Consider the following 27,733-nt stretch of genomic DNA (forward strand, 5'->3'; position numbering starts at 1 on the left):
CCCCTCAAAGATCAATTGTTATACACTGTGTCTATGTAGTATTGTACATATTGGCGCCCATACACATATTCCTGAATATATGTATGTTCACACAGACATACACACAGGTAGAGGTTAGCATATATGCATTATGAGGCAAAGGCAGAAGAGAAAATCTGTTTTTGAAGTGAGTGATTCTGAGAAAAAAGTAACCGATCGATGGCAGTGTGCCGTACACTCAGTGGTGCTTGGTCATTTCTACTGGCAGCTACGAATACAAAGACAGCATTACCATTTCCATTGTGCTGTAAGAGACACATGCTTTTTTCCCCACACATTGAGAGACAAGACAAAAAAATTAAATAAAAATCACCTTCAGCTATGACAGAATGCCAAAAAAAGAAATAGAATAAACCGTATTCAGATAGAATCTTTGTCACAACAAAACTTTTTTTTAAAAATTGTAACCAAAATATACATTTATGCTTATCATGTCGAGGACAGTATTAGTCTTGCCCTCCAACACTTCATCCTTGTCATACGTGACTCAGCTACAGCCCCTTGAAAGCTTTGAAGAATAGAAGACATTCAGGGTTTTTTCCAGTGTATCAACTCTTCATTATTCTGATAGATCAATGTAAACTCTTCATTTGGTGGGGGTAAACATTTTCAGCACTTTTTAGTGCATTTTAATTGTCAAAAGGGGGGAAAAAATAACATTGAATACCCAACATTAAAACTTATTTTACTTCCTTTCTATTATACTGTTTCAATAAATAATCTAATTTCAAAATCAAACCAAAGTGATTTTGTCCACCCCACCTAAAACACATTGGTTGTGAAATGCAGTTAAAGGAGTAGTGGTTGATGAACTAGTGTACTAACCAGCCCTTATTCAATGAGAGGCAATAGATTTGTCATCTCTGTCTATTTGTGTACAATTCTAATTGCTTGAAAGGCCCTTTCTAGACAAAGAATACGTCAAAAACAGACCCAACAGAAGGACAAACGCGTAAAATAATTTAGACAGACAAGTCCTAGATTGATTCAATCACTCCTATAGAAACTTAAATCTTCGTCAACCTGATTACATTTGAAGCACAAAGGGGTCATCAGACTTTTTCTCCTAGTTTTAAGTCCACTGTGTTTGGTGGACACCGTAAAGGGCAGAGAACGAAAAGAAAAACATCGCAATCAGGCCACCACAAGTACGTGTTTTGCAGAATTGTCTTTTTCCTCTTTCGAAACATAAACAGCAGACTGTGTGGATATATATATGAGATATATATGGAGTGCATGACTGGTGGATATGGATGGTCCCCACTCTCCTGTTCTGTGGACGGATGTTGAAATGGAAAGAGAGATTCCTAAGGGCTTCTCTTCTCCCGTTTCGTTGTTGGTTCGGCCAGTGTCTCTACTCCGCGGCAGTCCTCAGATGACTGAGGTAATGCAGAGTGTATGATATTGTGCTGAGAATAAAAGCAAGAGTTCCCACCCCACACACCAACCCACCCGCCCGTGGAGAGTAACAGAGAAGAGAAGAGAAGAAGAGGGACCTGCAGCTCCTCAGAGATACTGGTGTGTGCGTGATTACAGAGTCCGATTGCTCAACACGACGCTGCCATCAGAGCTGGTACCACTTCTTATCTTTGTACTTCAGCATCATCTGAAAGGGAAAAAAGGAAAAATGAGAGTCAGCATTAAGGAGTTACCATTGAAAGCAATGTTTAAAGCTATAGTGTGTTACTTCTATAGCGTGAGGAATTCTTACACACACTGTCGGAGCATCTAAATGAGGTAAGCCTTGGGCGACTGTGCAAGGATTTTATTCCTTCTGCTGTACGTCCTGGTTTTTTCTTAGCAAATGATGAACATCTGACTTTTTTTTTTGGCGCTTCTTCGGATTTATATGATCTCCCGCGCCAGTGTCGAGGGGAGACACCAGTTAGTAAACGCTGCCATACTGCATCAACTTTGGGTCAACTCGTTTACCGATAGCTTGAATGTAACCGACATTCATTTTTATAAAAAAATCAGGCACTATAGCTTTAAGGGCACTTAACAAAATGGTTAAGGGCTTACATCATGAGCATGTTTGGAAAAGGAGTCCGCACTGGACATCATGGCTGCCGTTCGTTCCTCCAGCTCGCCCAGTTTCTGCCCCCTCTCGTCCAGAGCTATGCGGGCGCGGGCCAGGTCACCCACCACCCCAGAGGCAGCACCCTTCATGCCCTCCAGGCTCCCCTGGCCCGGGATGTGCTGGGCCAGGCTACGGGATGCCTTACCGGAAGCTGTTTCACCAACTACCAAAGACAAAGGGAGGAATCCATATAATTTGTTAACAACATTTAAAAATAGAGATTTTCATATCTATATTTAAAGCTCAATCAAGAACAATTTTTGATGTAAATGTATTTAAAAATAAAAGACATTGTGAAGCCAGTGTCTTTTGGAACAAATAATTGCAACAAATTATTACAAAGTAGCACATCACAATATGAAATGGAGGAATATTTGCTCATACGTACTATATTTTAGTTTCTAAATTAACGTTCTAATTGTTTTCTGAATAACGTTAGGGATCCTATTAATCTTATTACACTTATTTAGTTTTCATTTATATTATGTGTTATGTGCTGTCATCATAATGTCATGTCTGATATTTGCCTGTATTAATAGAAAAAATAAATATATATATACTAAAATATAAAAGCATGAAAGACAATTCAAAAATGCACATAATTATTCAGTATATATGTAAATAAATATATAAATGTAAGCAAATGTTTAAAATTCTTAGGCTGAATAAAATCCAAATTGAATACTAATACTCATATAATATTACTAGTACTCACAGAGGTCCTCCCTGTCCAAAGACTGAGCTCCTCCTCCAAAAAGGCCTTTGAAGAAACCTCTGTTAGGAGCCTCCGGTGTCTCCACAGGGGTAAATAACTCACTGAGCATCTCCTGAGGAACACAGAAACAACAGAACATATCTATTTTAAATGATAGTTTATCGATATTCCAATGGAAATATAGTCCGACCTATAGTTAGTAGACCACTTCTTTTTTATAGACGTCCCATACCAATTCAGTGGCTAATAAAGGACATTAAATAAAGTAATTTCAGATGTATAAAAAGTTACAATTGAAATCCTCCATTGTAACACTAGTGACCTCAATGGCGTTCTTTCTATATCCTTTATATAATAGTATTTTTTCCACACTTAGAAATGGGATCTAAATGCAAAATGCATAAATATAAAATGTTCATAGTATAACCCTTTGACTCTCTGACCTGCAGGTTATCGCAGGTCTCCTGGCTGTATGTGATCCTCTGAATCTCGGTGGGGGAGGTGAGGTACAGGGCCTGGCCCAGGTTAGTGAAGCAGAACGTTCTGGCTATCCGCATATCCGTCAGCGGCAGGTAGTTCACGTCCAGTAGAGGCCTTAGACTGGGCAGACTATGGTGACACAAAGAAGATATTTTAGTATTTTCAAAGTCAGCAACAAAAAAATAAAAGACTATTTGAGGATCTTTACATTTGTCAAAACAACAGAACGTTAATCAGGGCGTTCCCATCATCCTTTCTGCTGCCATACTTCAAAATGTGAATCAAAGCAGGGTGATACAAACCCAGCTTTTGTGTCTTTAGATACATTTTTATGATTCAATCAGATATGTTCAAGTCAATACAAATACCAACAGAAGCAACTGGAGATCATACCAACCTGAGAGTCATGATGTGCCCGTTAGCACAGAAACAGGCGATGCAGTTGGTGCCGGCCATCTGCACGACGTCGGCTCTCAGCACGAAGGAGGCCTCTGTGATGTTGTGTTTGTAGATGCGGGTTTGGGAGGGCAGTGCCACCACCTTGGCCTGTTTCTCAGAGCACACCACGGCAAACTGGCAATCCTGACCCTCTTGTGACGAGGGAGGGGAGGCCGGCCTGCGCTTCCGGCTCTTCTCCTTCTCCTCGTCTGAGGCGTTCGGGTCATACCAAGGCTCGTAGGAAGGGGGCAGCAGAGCGCCAGTGGAGTCCAATAGGGCCATAGTCAAAATGCCTCCTTTGAGACTGACAAGGGTGCCTGAAAAATGCGCAATACAGAGGTGGCGTTTTCATTTCGGAGACCGCCTTCAATTCATCACAAAATCTTCAGCGCTTCTATCCTTAATTCAAGTTCAAACGGAGGACAGCCGAGCATTGTAAGTTATTATCATCATAACTTCAGATGGACTATCTGCACAATAACTGTGATGGGAAATAGGTACAACCACTTCCACTAACCACTTAACCTTCAAAGTTTCTTCCTGTCCTCCTGTGCTCTCCCTGGTGCATTTGATTCGATTAATTCCAACATGGAATTTAAAGGTTAAAGGAAAGGTCTTCGCACAATTTTTGGTGCACTAAAATGATCCTAAAAACCTTCATGACCTTTCCTTCTTTGGAATACAAAATACAAGTTAAGTCTGATATTAAAGCCTTTTTTTCTTCTTCAAAAGTCTGACGAAAATGTAACCATTCAGTACTACTATGTTGCAACAACAAACACTTTTTTAGGCATTATGAAAAAAAAACCTTGGATTTGCCAAAGGTATTGGCATTAGTGATTAGTCCAATGTGATCTTGTAAAATGTAGTGTTAGGCCAGAAACTAAAACAAACAGGATACAGTTGAAGTAATAGAAATAGGTATTACCCTATGGTTAAACCGTGCAAAAATTGGATACCGCCCAACCCTACTAGCTCTATAAAGAATGTTAAGGACTGTCCTTGTAACACTTGTAAAGTGACTAGTATGAGAGAGAAGTTCTTGTACTGTTGCTTTGGATCTGACTGATGTACCGTCATTTTCCTTGCCCATTGTCACATGCAGAACCCCACCTGGTGAATAACATAAAGCTCTGTTCAGCCTCTTACCGCAGGAGGAGATGCCGACCGGTTGCTGCAGCCTCTGGGCTGCGCCGGGCGGCAGGCTGACGGCCACCATCATCACCGCGCCCTGCGTGGTTCCCACCAGCAGACACGGGCTGAGCACGCTGTCCGTCTTCCTGGGGAAACTCTCACAGAAGTGGAAGGCGGAGATGGCCTCTCGGGATTCCCTGTCTATGCTGTTTACACTTGAACTACGCGAGCGGGTGAATGAGTTATCCTTGGCATCTGGACAGCGGGAGGCGAGCACAAAAAAGCCACAGAATGAGGAAACGATTTATGCAAAATGAAAAGGGGATAAGAAGCTTTTCTCCGTGCAAACAGGAGACTTAGAGATGTTATTGGCATTAAATCCACTGGGTCAAATATGTGGATATGTTAGAGCTATGTTCTGTGACCATATGTGGTAACTTTACAATAAGGGTACAGTTAAGCATAAACTAAGTTAATGCTTATTAAGGTTTAACTAAGCATTAACTAACTGTTAATGAATGTACCTCTATTGTAAAGTGTTATCCCATGGAGCACATCCTCAATCATACTAATCTCATTTATGGAAGGGACCCAGTGCAGAAAAACAACAACAAACCCTTTGATTAGTTCACATTAGATCCTTTTTCACATTGAGATGTTCTTGCACTGTTAACATCCCAGGACGCATCCTTTTTTGCATTTACATTTGACAACAACATTCTCAATGTGAAAAAAATGCATAAGCTATGCGTGTTGTACTAGCTACAGTGACTCCCAAGGAAGAATTGGTATTTAAGGAGCAAGAATTATTCATGCCTCATTACTGTGCTGACGGCAGCTGAAACACAAGCTTTTAGCCTCTTTAAGAAGCTAATGAGGGAGTCCGACACAAACACAAAAAAAAGATCTGTGACACAGAGGGGGGAGGCTAAACGCACCGCCCGCTGTGTGTGTGTGTGTGTGTGTGAACAAGGAAAGCAAGATTTTGAACACAGTCAGCTGAGCTCCCTCAAAATGACTGCAACAATCATTTGTCAGAAGATTAGTGTCGATCCAGTCACAGTAAAAGCCCCAGCAGTGTCGGGGGTTAGTACCAGTTATTATCACACCACAGCCCAAGTCAGACCACGGACGGGCCAGTCCACTCACTGTAGTCGGGTTCTGACAAAGTTTTACAGGCCCTCTTCTGGCTCGTCCTGACCGCCGACTTGCCTTCACTTAAAAAACAACGCTGCTTACACTTGAGAGAGCGCCATCGCAGGAGGCCCAACTCTACTCCCAGTGCAAACAGAGAGAGTGTTTTGTCTCAATGGACGGTACAACATCCTTAGACAACAGGGGTCTCAAATACTGTATACACCAATGTGCTAATGGACAACATGCCATACTTCCACATGACACTATTTTAAAGCTGAAAACTTCATACAATGCAGCATAATATTTGAATGACAAAAGGAAAACCTGCAGGGAAAATGTAGAAGGGTCTTAGAAGCTAAGATTTAGTAGTTTTTTTTGGCTTACCCAGGTCTGGCTTTTGCTCGCCAGACGAGCTAATTTTCCGTGACATCCTGGCTGTAAACAGAAACAAATACTACTATTTTATGGAGGAAAGAATGATGGCTAAGAAAGTGATTTTTAAATTTTTCATCAAAATATCCCATAATTATCATATCAGTTATCTGCCACTGTTTAGACAGTGCACATCAGCGTACAATCATTGCAATAAATTAGGATGTTGAGTCATTCTTAAGAGTGGTGATACATACTGAAGGACAACGATTGAGGAAATGTACAAGCGTATCTAAAGAATTAGAACATCATGGAAAAGTTATTTTTTCACGTAATTTAATTTAAAAAGTGAAACTTTCATATATTCTTACTTTGTGCAACATGACTCTGCACTGCTTTAAGCTAGGGAACATTCTTATTCCAAATACATTTCTATTTAGTTTTAGTTGGCACCTTTGACGTTGCAAAACCTTTTGCAGTGGATCATCACCACCCTTAGAGAAACCCTGAGAATATTAAAACGAGGCTGAGAGGCATCCCAGACAACCAGAGGGCCTGCAACCTCAAACAAAGCAAGAGGCAGACAAGACATTTAGTAATTGCAATTCAGTGAACAACTGAGTTATGCAAAGAGAGTAGGAGGAGGGAGAAAAATCAGTGGGTAGCCAAACACTGAGCTGAAATCCTGGAATCAGCAACACATACACAGCAAGTGTCTATGATCCAAGAAGAATAATTCACTTCACTGTTAAGACTTTAGTACCATAGAGAATAGAGCATGAAGCAGATTTTCTATGCTTTTGAAATAGTGAAAAAGTAATATTTTGCCAATTTGGTTGTTTTGTATAATATTTTAAATCCAGAGTTGTGCGGGCAGCAGCCTTGAGCACTTTTAGCAAAAATCTGCATAGAAAATCTGACGCCTGAAGTTTCAAAAGACGTCCTGTCATGCATTAGATGAAGAATGTTAAGTTATTTCATAAATCAGTTATGTAACCCGCAAACCATTTGATTAGTAAAATAAAATTTCTCGAATGCACTTCTTTCTTTTCATTGGCACGAGATGCAACAGATCGACGTAGGATTAAGGCACAGTGTGGTTAGATCGCTGTCATTCAGAGAGAAAGAGTGAGTAATCAGAAGAGAATACATCAGGGATGATACAGTACCAAAGTCATTGGCAACCGTCTTGGAAAAGCGTCTGCTTTTGCACTTCACTGGAAATAAGGTTCGAGAAGACAAATCAGATCACCACAGCAATTTTCTTCTTCTTCAAATGCTTAAATTAAAGGGTGAAGTGCAGCTTTTAAAAATACAGTACCCTTCTCTATGAATTTCTGCTTTCGCTCATCGTCTGAATTGCAAGGTGAGGTAGATCCTACATTGGATAAAGATGGATTTATATAAAATAAAAAATAAAAAATAAAATAAAATAGGGATGTTTTTTTTGTCATTTTTTTTAAATAGCACTGAGACTTGAGGGAGTCTTACCTGAAGTGGGTGATTTGCAGCGGTCCTCTGAGGTGTTGGAGCCATCGTTGGATTCACTGAGTGCTGTGGGAGGCACACAGGTTGTAATTAAACATGGCAGAATTAGTCCACTACTCTTGGACTACACTTAGCAAGTCTATGTAAATTCCTTAAGCACACATAGTGAAAAAAAATTAAAGGGTATATTAACAAAGGCGGGGACAGCTACCTGTACAGTTCAGTAAATACAAAACACTTGACTTGACTTCACAAATCTAACACAAATCTGTTGACTCAAGGTGTCAGCGTTGTTTGTCTAGTCAAATAGGAGGCAGGGTTTAAAGATACACTGCCTGATTTTATGCCCTCAAGTCTTCTTATTTCTTCCCAGCTCACTGCTAATAAAAAAGTGAATTACATTACATTACATTACATTACATGTCATTTGGCAGACGCTTTTATCCAAAGCAACTTTACAACTGGAGCACACATTCATACACCAATAGCAGCAGCTACCACGCAGGGTGCTGGCTACTATCAGGAGACATTTAGGGTTCAGTGTCTTGCTCAGGGACACTTGGACATGTGGCGGGGAGACTGGGGATCGAACCACCGACCCTATAGTTGCAGGTCCACCACTTTTAGCTTTGCAGTTTTGTTGGTGCTCTATTGAAAATCTGGTAGTGTATCTTTATGGGACCATGGGAAAGGCTTAGAGGAGAGGAGAGAACTCATACTATTTGGGGGGTCGATTCTGACACAATATGACTTACGGGAGCGAGATAAGCGTAGTTTTTTCACAGAGTGAGTATACAAGTTAGAGAGTCTAGAAAGTCTGGACATGCAAGGAGACATGATCCCAGTTGGAACGCCGTTAGAACATTGAGAGACTGACAGTAAAAAAAGAAAAAGGGAGACAGAAAAAAATGAGTAAAATGAGTGGACATCATACAGTAACTTCAACAGAAAAAGACAGTTACGGGGCTCAGCGGCTTGTAGCTCGATTTGTAGTTGACATTAAACCGTAAGAATATATCTCTGGGAAAGAGACCACTCCAAATGATACATTAAAATGTGGATTCAGTGATTCTGGAGAACGCTTTTCGATGGGCCCCCTTTTTAACATACCCTTTGTTTACATACCAGGTTGTGTATTAACACATTTAGATTTTTCCAGCACACACACAGTATGGACAGGTAGTGGATAGGAGGAGATATTCACTGATTTAGACAACAAGCATTCTCAAGAATCGCTGACTCCACCTTTAATGAATGGAAATGCTCTTAATAACAAAATTTGATTTGACAAGAAGAGAAAACACAAATAAAAGGGTTTGGAATGTAGCTCCAGGACACTGAGACTGAAAATAATGATTTTGAAAAAGGAAATAACAGGATGATAAGGCAGATACAAAAACAAAGTAAAAATTATTAAAATAAAGAAATGATGGAAAATACGAAGGAATCTAAAAGGAAATAATTAAAGCAGTTCTTATTCATCATTCACTCACACTCGCTCTACTCATGCACGCTCCACGGTCTTTGCTCCGTCCAACTGAACAGATGGAGAAGCTGTGAGCGGTGCCCCCTGTTGAGGGACAGGAGCTACTGCAGGGGGCGGCGCTCACGCTGCGAAATCGATGCTTCTGCCAAGTGTCAGCCCTGCCTGCCTAGGCCAGCTCTAAAACTGAGTCACTCAGTGTTTAGATTGCGTTGGCAGCACAAAGAAATACCAGCTAAGTTACAAATGTATCAAGTGTTTTTTTTGGTATGTATATTGTCCCCTTGGGGCACTTCTCATGGGGCATCCTCCTCACTCATCTCTCCTATATGCATGTGTGTAGGTCCTGTTGTGCGTGGGTAAGTCCACAATGTTACCAGTGTATCTTGATAAGGAATCAAATCAATGCAGAGAAAGCTACGTTATGAACTTGACTTTTTTAGGGGGGCACATTCTGCTAACTGGGTTTTAAGTGAGGGCAGTGCTTAGCAAATGGGGAGTGTGAAAACATTTGGTAGTGTGGCTCACCTCCGGAGGGCTGTTTGGATTTGCGTGGGGAGCGAGGCTGCCTTACGTAGGGGTCAGACGGGCTGTACAGCTCCGTCGTGCCCATGTTGAGGAGCAGAGCTTTCTGGAGGTAGTCCACCACAGCCAGACCGTTACTGTTCCCAAACACCACACTGAAACACAGAATGGGGATGATGGGACGCAGTGGAGTTAGGATTCAGCTGCTATTTTTAATCTTAAATCCTAACATGATACAGCCAGTTGCAGTGTATGGATGATTACTGCCCTTCTGCGTGAAAGGATGCAATTAAAGTCTCTGGGTGCGTACAAATTTAGCGCAAAACACAGCTACTGGACAGGGATAACCACCACCATAGAGACGAGTATTGTGCATAAACACTAAACAGACGCGATCTCATGTCGAAATATCAAGCGTTGCCGGCTGTGTGGACTTACAGGCCGTAGGAGGAGTTGACAGCCAGGCTGGTGATTGGCTGAGGGGGCTCCCCACTCACCCACACCAGCTGGATCACCAGCTCCACCTGGTAGCCCGGAGACTGCTTCAGCGGGGAGCTCCGCACCCTGCATCAAACACACAGCAGGGTGAGACAGCAGGCTGCACACATTACACAGGAATGAAAAATCACCCTTTGGGGAAGCTATACTGACACTTTTATGTTATTGTTATTTCCCCATGCTTTGACTGTCAAAACATTTTCATCGTTAAAAAAAATATATGTTTGTAATGAGGATTCATTTCCTCTGGTGTACCGATGTGTGAAGAATTGAGCAGTTGACTAGCAGTCAAGGAGAGAATGGATGGCTACATCCCTAACTGAAATGAGTTGCTCTTGCCAGCAGTTCAGTGATAACCTCATGATCTAAATAGCTGATCCCAGGTCAACCGTTTTGTAAACAAACAGATGATGAATAAATAAAATAATATGAAAAAGAAGAAAACTGAATTGTCCATACTGCAGGCATGGTATATTGTCCCGGGGTCCGTCAGAGGCATTGTTCCCGGTGGAGGGCTGTGTGGGAGGCTCCCCCTCCTGAGGGCTGGAGGAAGCTCCCGGTGTGGGCAGGGTGGGGGATCGCTCCCCTCCTGGGTCAGGGGAGTCCCCGTCGCTAAACTCACACTGCATCCGCACCTCCAAAAGCTAAAAGACAGATGATATATGTCATGGAAATGCTTGTAAATGGAATTGGATTTTTTCCCCTGAACTCTCTTCCCAAAATTGTAAAAGCTAGATTGATAGTACTCTTTGAGCTGGCAGATTAACATTTGAAGACTAAGACTTAAAGTGGTTTATGAGGAACTTTCAGTTTTTGTTGATCATAGCACCCCCGTTGGACGAAAACGGTAGTGTTTTTACGACACCATCGCCAGAGTGCTTGAGGGTGGTGCGTGCATTTGATCAGGGAACGAGTGAAAGAGGGACTGCAGGATTGCGGAGAGGTAATGTATTTATATGTGACTATGAAAGATTAATAAGGTAATATGACGATGGTGAAGCAAAGTAAACTTGTTTTAGTACCGTTCAGGAAACACAGGATGATCTGGTCTGCATGCCGTAAATCAATTTATCTAAGTTTGCAAGGAAGCGTACCCAAGCAACGGCATTAATAACAATTATATAAAAATAGCATTAATTTCGCTGATAATCTTGTTGGCTGGTACAGGTCATTTCTGACCATCAGAGGAAAAATTTGACTGGCACATACACATTTAAGAGTTCCTCCAAGTCTTTTTAAATAAAGATTAAAATACAGCAAAAATTCTGCATGTATCTGACAACACACTGCCATAGACATAGATTGTTTACTAACCTGCACAACCTCAGTGGTGACCTCTTGTTTGCTGAACCTATAGATGATAACATGGGCAGACACCCCGGCCACAGACAGCATCCTGCTCTCGGGACACCAGGACAGGGTCTGGATGGCAAAGGGGTCCTCGTCTACTATGTCTGCACTGGGCTTCTCTTCCTTACCGCGAGCCTTCTCAAAAACCTTGGCAGTCTTCAGCTTGTACAGCACTTGAAGCATAACTTTGAGAAGAGCGACACAAAAGAAGTTAGGGAGATATGGTGATATGCTGCATCAGTGAATCCCATAGTGTTTTAAGTCATTAATTTACAGTATTCCAAAAGACAATTCATTCCAATTCCATGGACAATTTCTCAAAAATAGTGTTGTGGAGTTGAAGTATTTATCTATGCAGATGACAGTCTTCTGTATATACAGTAAATGCTTTAATCATATAGCAATATAAACAGCACTTTACCATGGCCATAGTAAGATTGATCAATTGTGTGTTAACCTAAATGCCAGAAAATGTGACTGCGCCCCGCTAAAATCTGAGAACCACCAAAAGCTAGCATTCATATCTAAGAGGAAAGAATGACTTCAGCTTAATAAGTAGATTTAAATGGATTAGAAAATATCAAATCCAACTAAAAGTAAATTCACGGCCAAAATAGATTCTTTCTTTATTAACTAGTAAGGCACAACATGATTCTTTCCTATGCACCAACTTTGAATGGAGGTGCATAACCATACATACATGGCCATCATAACTGCAAAATCTAACATTTCCACAAGTCTAGATCAAAAGCCTTACAAATGAAATCCCTTCAATACACTGTATCCTAGGGTCTTGAATTGCATTATTATTAGCGGAATAATTCTCCACAGCATGAATTTGCAAGATTAGAGCATTGAAAGATGAGAATCAGGTGTGGCATGCAACCTTTGATTTGAATGCCAAACCTGAGCTAATGAGGAGTTAAACATGTTTGCTTTTGAATGTTTCGTCTACGCAAACATCAGTGTCAAGTGCGTTATTGTAATTTGATGACTTATGACCTGATGATTTGGATATGTGTATTATTTATTACTATGTTGACTGACATATTTGCGACTTAGCTCTTGACTTAATATGGCACAAGACCTGCATCAAAAGGGATCACATGTAGCTCCTTACAAATAAAACAAATAAAACTACTCACACGCAGAAGCGTCCCAGAATTTGATCGTCCCATCAGCGTGTCTATTTATTGGTTGGTAGGAAAAAGAATAATATGAGATAATTTAATCCCTTCGACAAGGCCATTTTTTGTTTGGTCAGTGAATTAATAAATAAATTAATTGATTATTAACTAGTCACTTACCCAGTGATTATGATTTCTGGGTAACTCTGGGTGCCTTGGCCCCAGTTTCCTCCACTAAGGGGCCATTCCTTTAGAAAAGAAAGGGACAAAATGTATGTTTAAGTTATAAATGTTATTCTTTGTTTGCTTTCCTTTAATTGTGTTAACAATTTAATAGCATACATATGTCTCCAAAGTATCAATACTAACGGCCAATGCATTTTAAGCATAGGTTACACACAGAGGAGTCATTTACCTTCTTGCTATAGCCTTGTCTCTTTTGCCGGCTGCCGACGGAATAAAGTGCAGGGATGAGTTCAGCAGGGCAGTCGGCAAAGTATTCAACGCAGGTCACCGGTGACTCATGGATGGTCAGGGGATATGGATTCTCAAATATTGGATACCTGCAAAGACAATGTGTCATGGCTTTGATTTGAAAACTTAGGAATGACTCATTCATACAGAGTACACTTCACTGCTTGGCATAGTTGTGATAGATGCTTGTTTTATTGCTCTATTGATCCATGCTTTGATTCATCTTGTTTTATTATGTCTTGTGTTTATTGAGGTCTATTGTATTAAGTGTTTTTAATTTCTGAAAGTAATTTGCTTCACTGTCTGTGGATTAGCGGTAGGGAGGGGGAGGGGTGAGGGTTGGATTGAATTGACTGAAATAATTAATAGAGTTAAATAATTAGCAGGGTCTCTTTAATGCTGTGTATTATTAATACTGTGTGTTGATCTACAGAACCCATGTTCGTTTGATGCGAACCCTAAAATATGTTTACTCGACTATATTTAGAAAGCACATTAATTACCCAATCTGTCCGAGGTCTATTAAGACTAAGTCCTTCTCGAGGAGGACCACCACGGCGTAAGGCTCCTGGACGTCTGGAAAAAACAAAACAAAAACAACAGCAAAAAAATTAAAAAATTAATAAGCCTTATGATGTCATTTCAGGGAAGTGACACAAATGAATAAAAACTTGTCTGGATTGAAGTGTAACAGCTCACCATTTGGATAGGGAGTTTCGCACAGCGTCAGGAAGTCTACGATGGGGTAGTCCATCTCCAGGACAGCGGTGCTCTTTCCGTGCATCACAGTCAGACAGGCTCTCCTCCCCACTGTGTCATAAGACAGGCCTCCAGATAGGATCATGAACGGGTCCCTAAATTCAGGAAACACACACATAAACAATGTAATTTCGTATTCAATAAATTGTAGTTTGTTGTAAACGGCTGAAGAGGGGCTTGACATTTTTACCGTTGTGCTTTTTCCGGAGACGCTTTGCCCCAATTTCAAGAGCATATATGAATCGAGTAGCCTACTTTTTTAATTATAATCACAACTATATTAATCCCTGTCCTCTAATACCTGAGAAAAAAAATCTGTAAAGGATAATTAGATCAGCTTCAGTGAAATAGTTAATTTTTTATGCCCTTCTTTTTGTCTAAAAGTTTTGTCGTTTTACTTAGGGACCAAGTTTGTTCTACTCAGATGATGATAATTGTGTTAATACTAGTGATGACAACATAGTTGAAACGTGACCTCGATGGAACAACAAATCATTGTTTTAATGACCCAAAATAATGTATCCAAAGAAAACAAAGCAAGTCAGAACGTATTAATTACGCTGGGCCTTTTACCAGCTTCACACCTCTTTGCCGTTAGAAAAGGCAGTGTCAACAGGACTGGCCAGTTAGATGTGTGCTGTTGTGATAGCATAACAGGAAAGGCCACTTTCAGTACAGGATATGGATTCAACCCGGAGTCGTTTAAGACACAGGATGGGTGGGGACTGTCTACCATGGCACTTACCCTGCCCTTGTTGTTTTGTACTCCACCTTCAGGATAGGCTTGCATGGTTCTGGCTTTTTTCCATCCTTAGGTTGCTTTCCTAGTAGAGGTTAAATGGCAAACAAACAAAAGCATGCAAAGTAGAGTAAATATTGTGTACAAATGCACATTTGGATACGACACATGGACACCATCCATGTGTGCATTTGTCACACCTCTTATATTGGAAGGACTTCAAGCTATATTATTTTTACATATGTAGTTGGCTTTTATTCAATATGCCTGTGTGTGTGTGTGTGTGTGTGTGTGTGTGTGTGTGTGTGTGTGTGAACATAAACAATATACAACTGTGTGTATACAACAGTTCCTACCATGTGGCGTGATGATCTGTGCAAACTTGGCCGGGGCTCGTATATTCCATGTGGTCAGAGAGCCATCGGAGTGGCTGCAAACAAACTGTTTACCCTCGTGGTGCCAGGCGACGGAGTGGATGGCCTGACAGACACACAGTAGCACATTGTTAAAAAGTGGGAGCAATAAGTAAAGTACAGGCAAATTGTATAGCCCTGCAGTAAGCTCCTTGTGTAACCTATTCAAAAAGATAAGAGATGGATCATTCATTCCATGTTTTTCTGATTGTCAACAAATCCCATTGATAAGACCAAAACAAGAGAACATCTCTCAAAACCGTAGCTCTCAAACCTCAAGCCCATTCATTCATAATGAAGACATAAGGTTTTGAAAATGGTTTATACTTTTTTTTTTATTGAATAAATGATAGGGCTTATACAATACATTTCATAAATATGCTGGACATTGTAGGTTTTAGCTAAAGTGATTCAAACATGGAGAAACAGATTTCCTGCACTAGCAAGTATCTTTGACAATAGGACGGTGTATATGGTATTGGCTCCAAATAAACTGCAGTGTGTGTGTGTGTGTGTGTTAAACATATCAATGGACCTATTGACATTTGGACAACTTTTGGACAACAATGGAGCTCTGTTGCATGAAACCATGTCAGGTTTCGCCAACGAATGCTATGGTTGTTGGTGGGATCTGTTCATTTTTGGTTTTGGTCTTTTCATGAGATCTCATACATTAGATGAAATTTGAAATGTAGACTATCACCAGATTTATCCAACTAATCCATTACTTGGCTAAGGTCTCACTTCGAACAATAATCTAGAACATTACTTTATTTGATCCACCTGATATCATCCTAAATCCTAAAAAACATGAATGACAAACAGTAACTAGTAGCCTCACAAGGATCGAGTGGGAAGGAAAAAAACGCCTTACCTCATCGTAACTGTAGCGGTAGTCAGCTTTTTTGCATTTCAAATCCCACATCACCACAACCCCGCACTCGTATCCAATCAGAAGCTGCAATAACAAGACAAGCAAAACACAGCTCAGCTGATTAGTGTGAAACAAACCACACTCATGCACATGTAACTTAGCCTGGAGTTAAAACCACTGTATCAACTTGTATCTGTTCAGAGGATGGTCGTCTTTAAGAATAAATGGGAACGCTTTATTTAACTTAATTATTATTATTTAACCGGCGGAGGTGCAGCAGGCAGAAATGTCTTGCAGGTGGAAACACCTGTGCTTCTATCTATGACGAGTTTATACACACTAGTTGATAACCGGAAAATGTTTTCCGTGAAATAACTACTCAACCTATTTTGGATAGTTGATTTAGTAAATCATTAGAAATGATCTCTTCTTAAAACCTTATTGCTTAATACATATTTGTAATATATCGAGAAAGAAAGAAACTCAAGTAAATAAAACCGAAAAAAAAATATTTCATAAAAGTTTAAATAAGCAGCATTAACACACACCTGCACAAGACTTAACAGATGCAACTGTTGCTACTTAAAAATGTATCTACCATATATCTCTATCTTTTCTGCCGTTGTCTGTGTTACATTGTGTACGTTTTTCAGTAAATGATTAGACTAGGAGGAAAACCTTTTTTCTCTTTGGTTTTTGACACCAAAATCCAATGTTTATACCATTGACATTTTAATTAGCCGAAAATGTTCTGCCATCATTCTCCATTGTAGCTGCACAAGCCATATTGACGTAGTCATTTGCACTTGTGCAGTTAGCCACTGAAAAAAAACTAAACTAAAAGAACAACAGTGGACAACAAAAAGAAAGATGGTACAGTTTTGTTTTAAGGGTAGATTTATCTTATTTCTACAGGCTTTGTCGTGGTCAACAATCAGTTACCTTTCCTTCGTCCATGGGGTTATCACTGATGTGCACGACAGGCCCTGGGTGTGTCTTGGTGGATCTGTGTACATTTTAATGACATAAGAAAGATAGAGAGATATTGTCATGATATAAACACGATTTTTAAATATTATCTGATCTGCTTGTAATTAATGTTGTCTAAAACAGTCTAGCTTTTAAAGGAAGAGAAATATATTGAGGCAATTAGGGAAGACCTACAAAAAAAATTAAAAATTGAACGCAGAATGGAGAGAAAAAGATTGCAAGATGAAAATGTGCATCAGTGAGTGTACCACACAGGGAGAGGCATGGCATATGAGAGGGACAAATAGACAGGGAGAGCGGGGTCACATGAGGGTCTATGAGAGATTACAGTGTGTGGAGACAGCGTCGCCGTGGCAACAGAGCAAAGGGGGCCAATGGAGGAAGTGAAGGTCTGGCCCTAAAGAAAGTGTTGCTGCCTCTCCGACTGTGGTCTGGCTCCAGAGGCTAATGATCTCATTGCTGCTGATGAGTCGATACAGTCAAGGAGAAGAAGAAGAAGTAGCAGGGAATAACAGGCGGGCAGGGCAGGAATAAGGCCGCTAATCGCCGCACGACACACCATTAATGTAGAGAACTGGTTTTTAATGTATCCTCCTCAGCAGAATAAATGTTACTCTTTGACAGTATGTTCGACCGTCCTAAAAATAATGATTTGAACGGCTGACTTTGCACTACAATGCTAAATATGATCATTAAGTCCCCCGGCTGTTTCTGTCCACTGCAGGACGCCTAGAAAGTGAGTTGTGCAAACCACAAATGAAGCAGAAAGTGTCTTGAAAAGTATAGATCGAGACACCTCTTCTTCCAGGAGAAATGAGTGAAAGTTAAGTTTGAAATTCCACACTACAGCCAAGAACTATTTTCTTTAATCATTTGCTGTCAGACAGAAAATAGTAAATAGTTCCCCCTTCTCCACTGTCTGTTTCTGCGACATTCATCCGAGCTGATGGCATACTTTGGGTGTTCCGACACTTTCAACTCCCAGATCCAAAACAGCAATTTATCAGATTTCACCGGTAGCCTCACTCACGTACACGCTAATTGGCTCATTGGTGGTGTATGAGTAAAAATGACATGGACGGAGCCACTTCTACGAGCCAAAGTGTTTTTGTTTTTCCTGAAGATAGTCATCATTTTCAGTGCTATTTTTAGCACGGAATCCAGTACGGAAATACTATCATAACCAAGTCTTGTAGAAAGTAACTAGTCAGTGTGTCGCTGATTTCCATCCACCAAAATGTAACTTTACCTGCATGTCACATCTGTACCCCGGCAGAAAGTGCAGCACAACATTTGCCTATGCACAGGATGTGATAAAATGCTCCATGTAGTATCCTTGCATTGCAGTGGGTGTTAACAAGGGGGAGTGGGTTAAGTCCCCAGGGTTATCAAGTGGGCACTTCCTATTACAGATGTTAAGTTTAAATCAGGCAGCAAACACCTCCAGAAGTCTCAGAGCGCAAGTTCTGGCATGGCACAATCTCATCACCTGCACCTCACACTTAGGGCTGCAACTAACGATTATTTTGATAATCGATTAATCTGTCGATTATTTTCCCGATTAATCGATTATTAATCGATTAGTGTTTTGGTCCGTAAAATATCAGAAAATGGTGAAAAATTTTGATACATTTTCCAAAGCCCATGTTGACTTCCTCAAATGTATTTTTATGTCCAAAACACAAAGATATTTCAGTTTACTGTCATAATAGGATTAAAGAAACCAGAAAATTTTCACATTTGAGAAGCTGAAATCAGAGAATTTGGATTTTTTTTATTAAAATGTATCGATTATCAAAATAGTTGTCGATTATTTTAATAATCGATTTGTCGATTAATCGTTGCAGCTCTACTCACACTGCCCTCATGCTGATCCCCAGCTACAGTGTTCTCAGCTTACAAGACACACTGTATCTCTGCAAACACATTCCTTTGCATTTTTCTTTTCAGACTTTCCTGCTTGGGTGTCAAACTCGCACAAGTGCACAAAGAAGATATGCAAATGAGCCAGTATGTAGAGTATGTAAATAACAGGGAAAAAATACAGAACTTTGGACTCACAGTTCGATGGCTTTGTTCCACATGATGACGTAGCCTGAGAGAGTGAAGGACTCCACGTTGACGATGTGGATGTTTCCTCGTTCCGTGCCGATGTAAAGCCATTTGCTCTGGAAGGGCAGGTGCACGTACGTGATTCTGCAAAGAGAGGGACAACAACAACAGCGGGATCCATCACAACAAGGCTTTTCATTATCTGCTGTCTCAATCCCATCAAAGAGTCACCCCCTCGTCCCTAATCATGCCGCTGCTACTGGAAGGAGTAGCCGGTGACTAAGATCTAATTACAAAGGCCTTGCTCTGTGTCACACTAATGAAGCCTGACTATATATAGATCAGTGGGGGAGGAAGAGCGTTGAGTAAACACACTGCTTTGTTTTTTTCTCAATGTGAGGGCAGATTTATTTGTAACTATCTAATTGATCTGTTTTTCATATGTATATCACATGAGTTTAACACATGTGCATTTCCTCTAAGAATGTGCTGACAAAACAGTTGCTTAAACTATTTTAAGGTTTATTGTGGCTGACCACAATAAACCCCTGAGACCTGTTTACTCTATTAACCATCTGTTAGTTTGACACCCCCGTTGTTGAAGGGGGCCTTTAAATACTCTGTCTGACCAAAAGATATAGTCAGTCCCATCGGGGGCTGACCGTGTAGGTCTGAAGCTTTACACTCTGTACTCTGTTGTTTTGTCTTATTATAAATGTAATTAAATTCTTAAATTCTCTGTGAGTTTTCTATTACAGCATGTCGGAATATAGAATTTCCCCGACACTCAACAGCTGGGAAGACTCATTCAGTCATACAGACAGATTCACAACAGCCAATGGACAGGGCAGATGTTAACGGTTTATCTGTGCATGCTTCGTATGTGATATTGACTGAACATGGACATTTTGAATATAGACGTTGAGCAAATGTATTTCTATCTAATTTTTCTACATAACAAAAGCAGATTAACCAATTAAAGCTGTGTTCATTGATTTTTTTTGCCACATGGGGGCAGAGACACAAACTGCACTGCTAACCTCTGACATATTGTGGCCTTACAAAGCGGTTATGGTGGATGACACACACATCCTAATAATCAGTCAGATGAAGTCATATTTCAGGCCACCTGATGAATGTGCAATATTTACATTTTTTGCATTATATTATTTTTAAATTATTTCAATATACTTGTCAAACAAATGTATTCTTGCCTCATCTTTCCACATTAGAAAAGTACATAGATTAACCAATTGAAGCTGTGTTAATTGATTTTGTATGCCACATGGGCCAGGGACACAAAGAAATTTAATTTTCATTATATTATTATTTTAGCTCTGCTTTGGTCTCTACCAAATCACTTGGAAAAATCTTAGTTTAGTTGCTATGAGCTGTGAGGGTTGACAGGTTTACTTAATAGATTTAAAAAAAGAAAATGGCCAACAAATGATGATTGTTTGAAACAAAGCATACCTGGAAATGAGGAAATGTTCCAACAGGGGAAATCTGAAGGACACTGATGAATTACTCGTCAGCACCTGATGGTAACAGCGCTGCTAATTATACCCCCCACAAGCACACGGCCAGCTGTGAGGACTGTTTACTAAATGTTGTTCACGCTTCACAGAGCGACAGATGCCCACAAATACCGGAGCAGATAAAAGAATAAAACGCTAGTACCGTACCTCTCCCTGTTGAACTTGAGAGAATGCAGGATAGCAGGGATCTTTTGCCTCAGGTTCCACAGGTGAATGCTGTCATCAGTCAAGGCGCTCACCAGTGCCCCCTGTGGCCAATTGGACAGAAACAAGAGCGGTTAGAAGAATGCCCAATAAGGTCCTGTATTATGAGAACACACAACTAATAGGGCTGTATAAGCATGTAAGGTCAGGAGGGCGAGGAGAGAAAACCAAACAAGGGAGAAGGTCAATGACAACAAACCTCGTTGATCAGGAACTGGAGCTGGATGACTGCCGCGCCACTCTCATGCTGACAGTAGCACTCCACGCCCGCACGGCCAAAGCTAAGAGACGGATCAAGTCAAGGAAAAACTGCATGGATACCAATGACGTTTATGCAGAAATGTCGGGGAAGTAGGTTATCTGTGCGTAATGACCACTTTCCAGCATATTGTGGTTTGTTCAGTTTGAATCCCAAACCGATACCGTAAAAAATAATGGAACAAAACAATTTTAATCAAAACCATTCTGCCCAAATGATTCAAAAATGCATCAGTCAGTATGAATGCAATATGATTAACTATAACTCTCCCTTCTCTCTGTTGGGACTGTGAAGTTCAAGCCAGAGAATTTCAAGCCTGCTAAACCTGGCCCATTAAAAAAAAACACACAGCCAAGGCCACCCATTCAGCCAACAGTAGACGCCGGCCGGGCCTCAATTAGAACTGTGTGTGGACTAAAAGAGGAGCCAAAAAAAAGAAGAAAAAAAAGATTGCATATATGGCCGACTGGGAGACTGTGTGGCCACGGTGGAGCAGCGCCACGTAGGCACCAGGACTGTAATGCATCATCACCGCGGAAACCTCCAAAATACCTTCCAAAAAATACAGCCCAGAAATGAGGAGCAGCACAATGAGATGGGAAGCGCTTGTCTACTTCAAACCAGCCTTTAATCACTTTCACAGAGATGCACAACAGAGCAGAAAGAAGAAGGAAGCAGCCTACAGTAAGATCTAATCTCTAGACACACACAAAGACAACAAAAAGGTGCACTTCTTTTCACAATACCGCCTTGATAACGCAGTAAGAAAAGCTCCAAAGAGACAGACAGCTGTTCTCACTAACTTGAATCCACTTTGAGCTGACGCGGCGTTATATATGTGTGAGCAGGATTAACCAAGCTGTGATCAAACAATCCCTTAGTGCCTTAAACAAACTAAGGTGAGGTTGGTAGTAAGGAGACAGACTCCACAGTGCGGCATCACTTCTGCAGAGGGACTGAGGCAAACACAAGACTCTAACACAAAGACTTTAAGGCTGGGGCAAGTCTAACAAGCTCCCCACTACTGAACTCGCATTCAACCCGCTGTGACCTTCCTCTCAAGCTTTAGCTCCTGGCCCCTGACAAGTTCTGTAGAACATTTAACCGAGTTATTAATGAGTTTCGCGTCTCCATAGGTCCACAACTAAGGAGGAAGTGTTGTGAAAGGTGGAGTCAGCTATTCTGGAGAACGCTTGTTGTCAAAATAAATTTTTGTCAGAAAAAAAAAACAGTGAATATGTCCTCATGATCTGCTACCTGTCAGTACTATGTGTGCGGTTAAAAAAAGAAAGAATTCTGTTAATACACAGCCTAGGCTCTGTAAACCGATACTTAAACAAAGGGTTTGTAAGCAAAGACAGCCCACCGTAGGTAGAAACATGCCTGTTTACAGAGCCTAGGCTGTGTATTAACATTGGATTTTTGCAAGGACAGGTAACAGGTTGTAATAGATATTCCCTGATTTTGACAACAGGCGTTCTCCAGAATCGCTGACTTCACCTTTAAGCCTGTTTCATCGCCTCTGGTTGTGAATAAATAAGAACAGAGCTGAAGACTTATGAGCAACAATGTTAATATGTAACAACGTTACTACCACTTCAACAGCCTTACAACTGTTATCACAAGGTGCTTTTATTGCCTGTTTTTTATTCTTCTCCCTGTGTGCATTGTCTCATCACATGAATGTAAAGGGAGTCTGGAGCCTGGACTGATTCTGATGCAATGTAGGTTATCGGTGCTGTGCTGAGCCAAGTGTCTCTCTAGACGAGCAGGAAATTACTTAGATGAACCTCAAAACAAGATGTTATCTCCGTGGTGAGCAACTAGAGCATTTCTGTTGTTGTTACTTCCTCTCCCGCTTCACGGTCAAAACAATTACTATGTTCATGTGAGCCACACACAGGCAAAGGCTTTTGAAAAGTCTGTCAACTGGGTTGGTTTCAGAGGTTTTTGGGCCCCACACATTGTACAGACAGGTAGCGGATAGTGAGTAGATATTCACTAATATTGACAAAAAGTAGTTTTGACAACAAGCTTTCTAAAGAATCATTGACTACACCTTTAACTATCTGAGATCATATCAGAGACCGAATTTGAAGGTGTTGCTCCCTCTGCTTTGTATCCTGACAGTTAAAGACATCACACACTAAAGTCACCCCCCCCCCCCCTCACTACCTCAACATTTCTGCTGTGGTTAAAACATTGTGGTTCACCGCAGCATTTTAACATCAGCTGGGTTTCTTGTGATAATCATCGTGACAGGAAGTTAACTTAATCATGCTAGCTGACAAATGCAAAAAGAAAAGAGTCAACCTCAAAGCATTGCTAACGAAGGGGGAAGCTACAGGCTAGTTAGTGAGGCAAGCCTATCATTTTCACAGAATCGTCTCTTCAGAGGAATCTTATCAAAAACAATCATCTGACTTCTAGCGTGATCCCTCATCCACAAGAACATATTCAACTGACACTCAATGTTGTGAAACATTTCATCCAAACCTTAACATTTCCTTTTAAAAGTTCAAAACATTCCCTGTGTCGACATCCAAGCCTGTGTGGTTTAAAGTATTTTTAATTACTGTTTTAACTGCTTTGGCTCCCCCAAAAAATAAATAAAACACACACAGCAAATCTGTAGTGACCAAACTTAAAAGCGGGTATTAGTATAGGACCAGGGAGGGGGGGGGGGGCTGCCTACAGTAAAACACTGATTAAAACACTGTAGTAAAGACAGCTCTTGTAAAAGCAGACATTTATTGCTTGTAGACACCTCATTGAGCTTATGTCTACTGAGCTGTGGCGGCGTTTCCAAACTCGGGGGGCAATGAGGTGGATCGATGCAGCCTGTCTTTTGATAAATGGACCTATTGCCTGAATGACAGTAATCCCATCAGCTCCACCTCGCACATTAGGACAACATGAAAGCGGTGTGTGTGTATGTGTGTTTATGTGTGTGTGTTCTGAAGGAGTTGCCCTGTAAACACTAAACGATGCGCTCTTAATCTAGAGTGGATAAAGAGGACAACGGAGCCACTTCAAGTGAAATTCTACATAAAGCAGATGGGACCTCACATGCAAGATACGTGCACAAAGGGAATCTTGTGTTTTTCAAGCACATAGTCTGACCATGAAGACATGTTGTAAACAGCATAACTTGGATATGACTAGACTATCACATGCTATGTTTAAAGGACGAGTCAGCAATTCTGGAGAATGCTTGTTGTCAAAATCACTTTTTGTCAAAGTCAGTGAATATCTCTGTATCTCTATGTAACCACTGTGTGTGTGTGAGCGCTCTCTAAAAAAAAAAGAATCCAATGTTGATACACAGTCTAGGCTTTGTGAACTGGCATGTTGCTAGCAATGGAGGGCCACCCATGTTTACCCTTTGTTATCATACCAGTTTGTAGAGCCTAAGTTGGGTATTAACACTGGATTTTTTTTTTCAGCGCACACACGAACGGACAGGTAGCGGACTGTGAGGAGATATTCACTGACTTTGACAAAAAGTGATTGTGACAACGAGCATTCTCCAGAATCACTGATTCCACCTTTAATAGCATGGGACCCAGGGGGGAATGTGTTGCTGTGAATCATGATAGTTGCCTGGTTAGCTGTAAAAACATTTTATTTTGTTTATCCTTGAAGGCAAACAAATACAAAACTGATTCCCAGCACAAAGCACTGTAGCAGCCTGACTCTGTGAGTGTGAGTGTGAGTGTGAGTATGTGTGTGTGCATGCGTGCGTGCGTGCGTGTGAGCGTGCGTGTGTGTGCATATGTGTGCGCTGTAAACATCACTGGACAACACACACATACACACACAAACGTGAGGTGGCATCCTGGCACACGCCGGGCAGCACAGTTGATGAGGCCGGCTCCTCGGCATATGGCAGAGGGGGCTGCTCATGCTACTGCAGAGATAGCGCTAATGAGCCCGGTGCTCCAGGAGAAGGAGGCTGCTGGCTGCCGAGCTAGTGTCTTACCTCAGATCCCTGCACTACCCACAATGCAGAATGGGATTTTATTTGATTTTGTGTTGGATGACAGAGGTCACTAACTGTACGAATTGCCCAAAGTTTGTGGAATGCCGAAGGGCGACTTAGTCATATGTTTGCGGAAGAGATGTCAGGAAGTTGGTTGGTGTGTGTGTGTGTGCGTGTGTGTGTGCGTGTGTGTGTGCATTTGTGCGTGTCATCGCATGTGTGTGTGTGTGTGTATGTGTGTGTGTGTGTGTCTGTGGGCACAAGGGAGAGGAGGATGTTGAAAATCCCTGGAACCATCTAAGCTTTACTTTTCCTCGTGTGGCTCTTTCTTGGTTTTCCCATAAAAATAAGAAAAGAAAAGGATACAGCCTCAAAGCTCCGGTCTGAGTCCCGACGGCCAGGATTTTCTGCACAGGGTCAAAAGCCATGGAGGAGGGTTGATAGGGGAAGCCATGACGCACAGTCTGCAGGAAAGAGCAGAATTTATATGAGAGAGAGGGAGACCTCCAGTCAGCTAATCAATCATCTGCTCTGCTACACACACAGTCAAGCTGGCATTACTGGTGAAAAAAAAGGCATCATCATAATCTCCTAGAAATGTAATCCATCAATGTGGAAAATTAGGCTTATTATCAAAATAAATCAGATAAATGGGGACTGGGATATTTTTTCTTCCTGGTATCTTGCCTGACGTGTGCAATGCAGGCTCAATCCTGTAAGACATCAGTAATAAATTCATTTTATGCATCCTAAGGCTCACATTTTCAGTCCTAGGAGTGCACTTCATCCCAACACACACACACACACACTCACGCACACAGACACACACCCGTTATCGGCAGGCATCTGTAACTCAATTGTTTCAGTGGGATTGCAAGCCTTGGCCAGCCAACCATGAGCTTGGCGTGCAGCTTACGGCAGCATTATGTAACAGGTAATGCCCTGGCTTCTCTAACCTGGGGACCTGACCTGTACTGGGCCAAATGGTGGGGGTGGAAGAAGCTGGTGGCCTGGATCTCCAAGATATTAACACACATTTTCACACAGGCGGGAACATTCCTAGCCAGATCTAAATGGACGGATTATTAATATAATATTCATGGCTACAAAATAATGCACTGTATCAACCAGCCAGGCTAGGAAGTATTTTTCCCCTGTTTTGAAAAGTTCCGGGGGACTTACATTCATTTTGTATTAGACAAATGAAGCAGGTTTCTGTGAAAGTTCTGGTCTTTTTCGAACCAAATTCCTTCTTTAGAAAGCAAAGTTGTCCAAGGAAAACACAAAATAGTTAATATATAAAAACGGACTGCAGCATTGTCGTCATTGTATCAAATTTCACTGCACATTTTTTTCTTTTGTTGCTTGTAAGTTTTACCTTGTGTTTGTATTATTTTTACATTTTCAATGCATTAATTTACTATCTATCTATCTATCTATCTATCTATCTATCTATCTATCTATCTATCTATCTATCTATCTATCTATCTGCTGTATGTAAATGGTCTTCTCTTCTCTGTCAAACTGCAGAGGGCTGATCAGGTCAGCCTGCTGACTTACAGCTACTGTATGATAATAATAAAAACAATGACTTGAGGCAACGATTAATTCCCTTTTCAATGTCCCCACACAGGTATGCATTAATATCTGGGCTGCATATTTTGTGTTGCCAATGCTATATGCTTAGACTGCTTTATTTTAATTCCATGCCATTGAGCAGTGGTGACTGACAGTTGACAGATGAAAACAACGACAGGGTTTTGTCGCTGTCATTTGACTGTCAGTGTGCATAAACAATCAGTTAGGGGTTATTAAAGGAAAGCAAAACTCACCTTGCAAAGCTGAAAATTATCCGACTGGAGAGTCTCCTGGATTACATCGTTTTCCCTTTGAGTACCGGGCTGGTTGGAGGAGGAGGAGGAGGAGGAAGCCGCTGCCAATCCGTCCAGCACCTTTCTAATGTTAAACTTCTTCATTTTATCTCTCCGGTACAGACGAGACGGTTGTCAACGAAACAACAAATCAAGCGAGCATAAATTGGACAGAGAAGGAGGAGGTAGGGAAAGGGATGGTAGCTGCTAGCTCGTTAGCCGAAATAACGTACAGTTAATATCTTTCTGTATACATCTCACATGTTACGGAGGGTGTTGCCAGCGCACTCTCCAAAAACCAACCCTCAGTCACGAGCATGGATTCAGCGTACAGTCCTTCACTGACACGGGCGTTAATCCGAACATTTATGTGGCCAATATTTCGGCGTTATTCGACTGGGATCAATCGTTTCCGTGAGCTGTGGTAGGTTTTTACCCCGGACAGGGCTCAGCGGGTAGCAAACCTGGCTACGGAAACGTAATGAACTGCAGCGGGGATTGAGTCTGCGCACTGCGGGCACCCGGATGCTGGGGGCCAGTGTTACGGTGGATTATGTGACCCAGAGGATTCAGTGACCTCCATTGGGATTTAAGATAAAAAAAAAATTATTTTATGTTTTATATTTGTATTTTGTAAAACAGCTGTATTGTTATATTATAATAATTAATTGTATATATTATTTGTATCGGTATTGTTTGTTGTATTTATTTG

At 41.1% G+C, this 27,733-nt stretch overlaps 1 protein-coding gene across 2 annotated transcripts; it reads right to left on the bottom strand.

The window, feature by feature from the left end:
- Positions 1 to 1,501: 1,501 nt before the first annotated feature.
- Positions 1,502 to 27,486, bottom strand: stxbp5b (syntaxin binding protein 5b (tomosyn)). 2 transcript variants are annotated; one of them, XM_080042766.1, is made up of 29 exons: positions 26,983 to 27,486; positions 25,517 to 25,614; positions 21,109 to 21,190; positions 20,853 to 20,953; positions 19,177 to 19,311; positions 17,068 to 17,131; positions 16,126 to 16,209; positions 15,195 to 15,318; positions 14,845 to 14,923; positions 14,040 to 14,194; positions 13,844 to 13,916; positions 13,282 to 13,429; positions 13,047 to 13,114; positions 12,885 to 12,925; positions 11,704 to 11,924; positions 10,849 to 11,033; positions 10,330 to 10,455; positions 9,895 to 10,046; positions 7,887 to 7,949; positions 7,717 to 7,773; positions 7,565 to 7,612; positions 6,408 to 6,458; positions 6,036 to 6,158; positions 4,902 to 5,141; positions 3,712 to 4,069; positions 3,278 to 3,443; positions 2,835 to 2,946; positions 2,062 to 2,282; positions 1,502 to 1,645 (listed from the first exon to the last, which is right to left on the bottom strand). In XM_080042766.1, the coding sequence occupies exons 1-29, from the start codon at positions 27,124 to 27,126 to the stop codon at positions 1,604 to 1,606; spliced, it is 3,561 nt and encodes a 1,186-aa protein (XP_079898892.1). In that variant the 5' UTR covers positions 27,127 to 27,486; the 3' UTR covers positions 1,502 to 1,603. The 2 variants fall into 2 exon arrangements, with proteins under 2 accessions (XP_079898892.1, XP_079898893.1); XM_080042767.1 differs by lacking the exon at positions 6,036 to 6,158.
- Positions 27,487 to 27,733: the final 247 nt, after the last annotated feature.

This window comes from Ammodytes marinus (assembly GCF_949987685.1).
Source record: "Ammodytes marinus genome assembly, chromosome: 15".
NCBI lineage: Eukaryota > Metazoa > Chordata > Actinopteri > Uranoscopiformes > Ammodytidae > Ammodytes > Ammodytes marinus.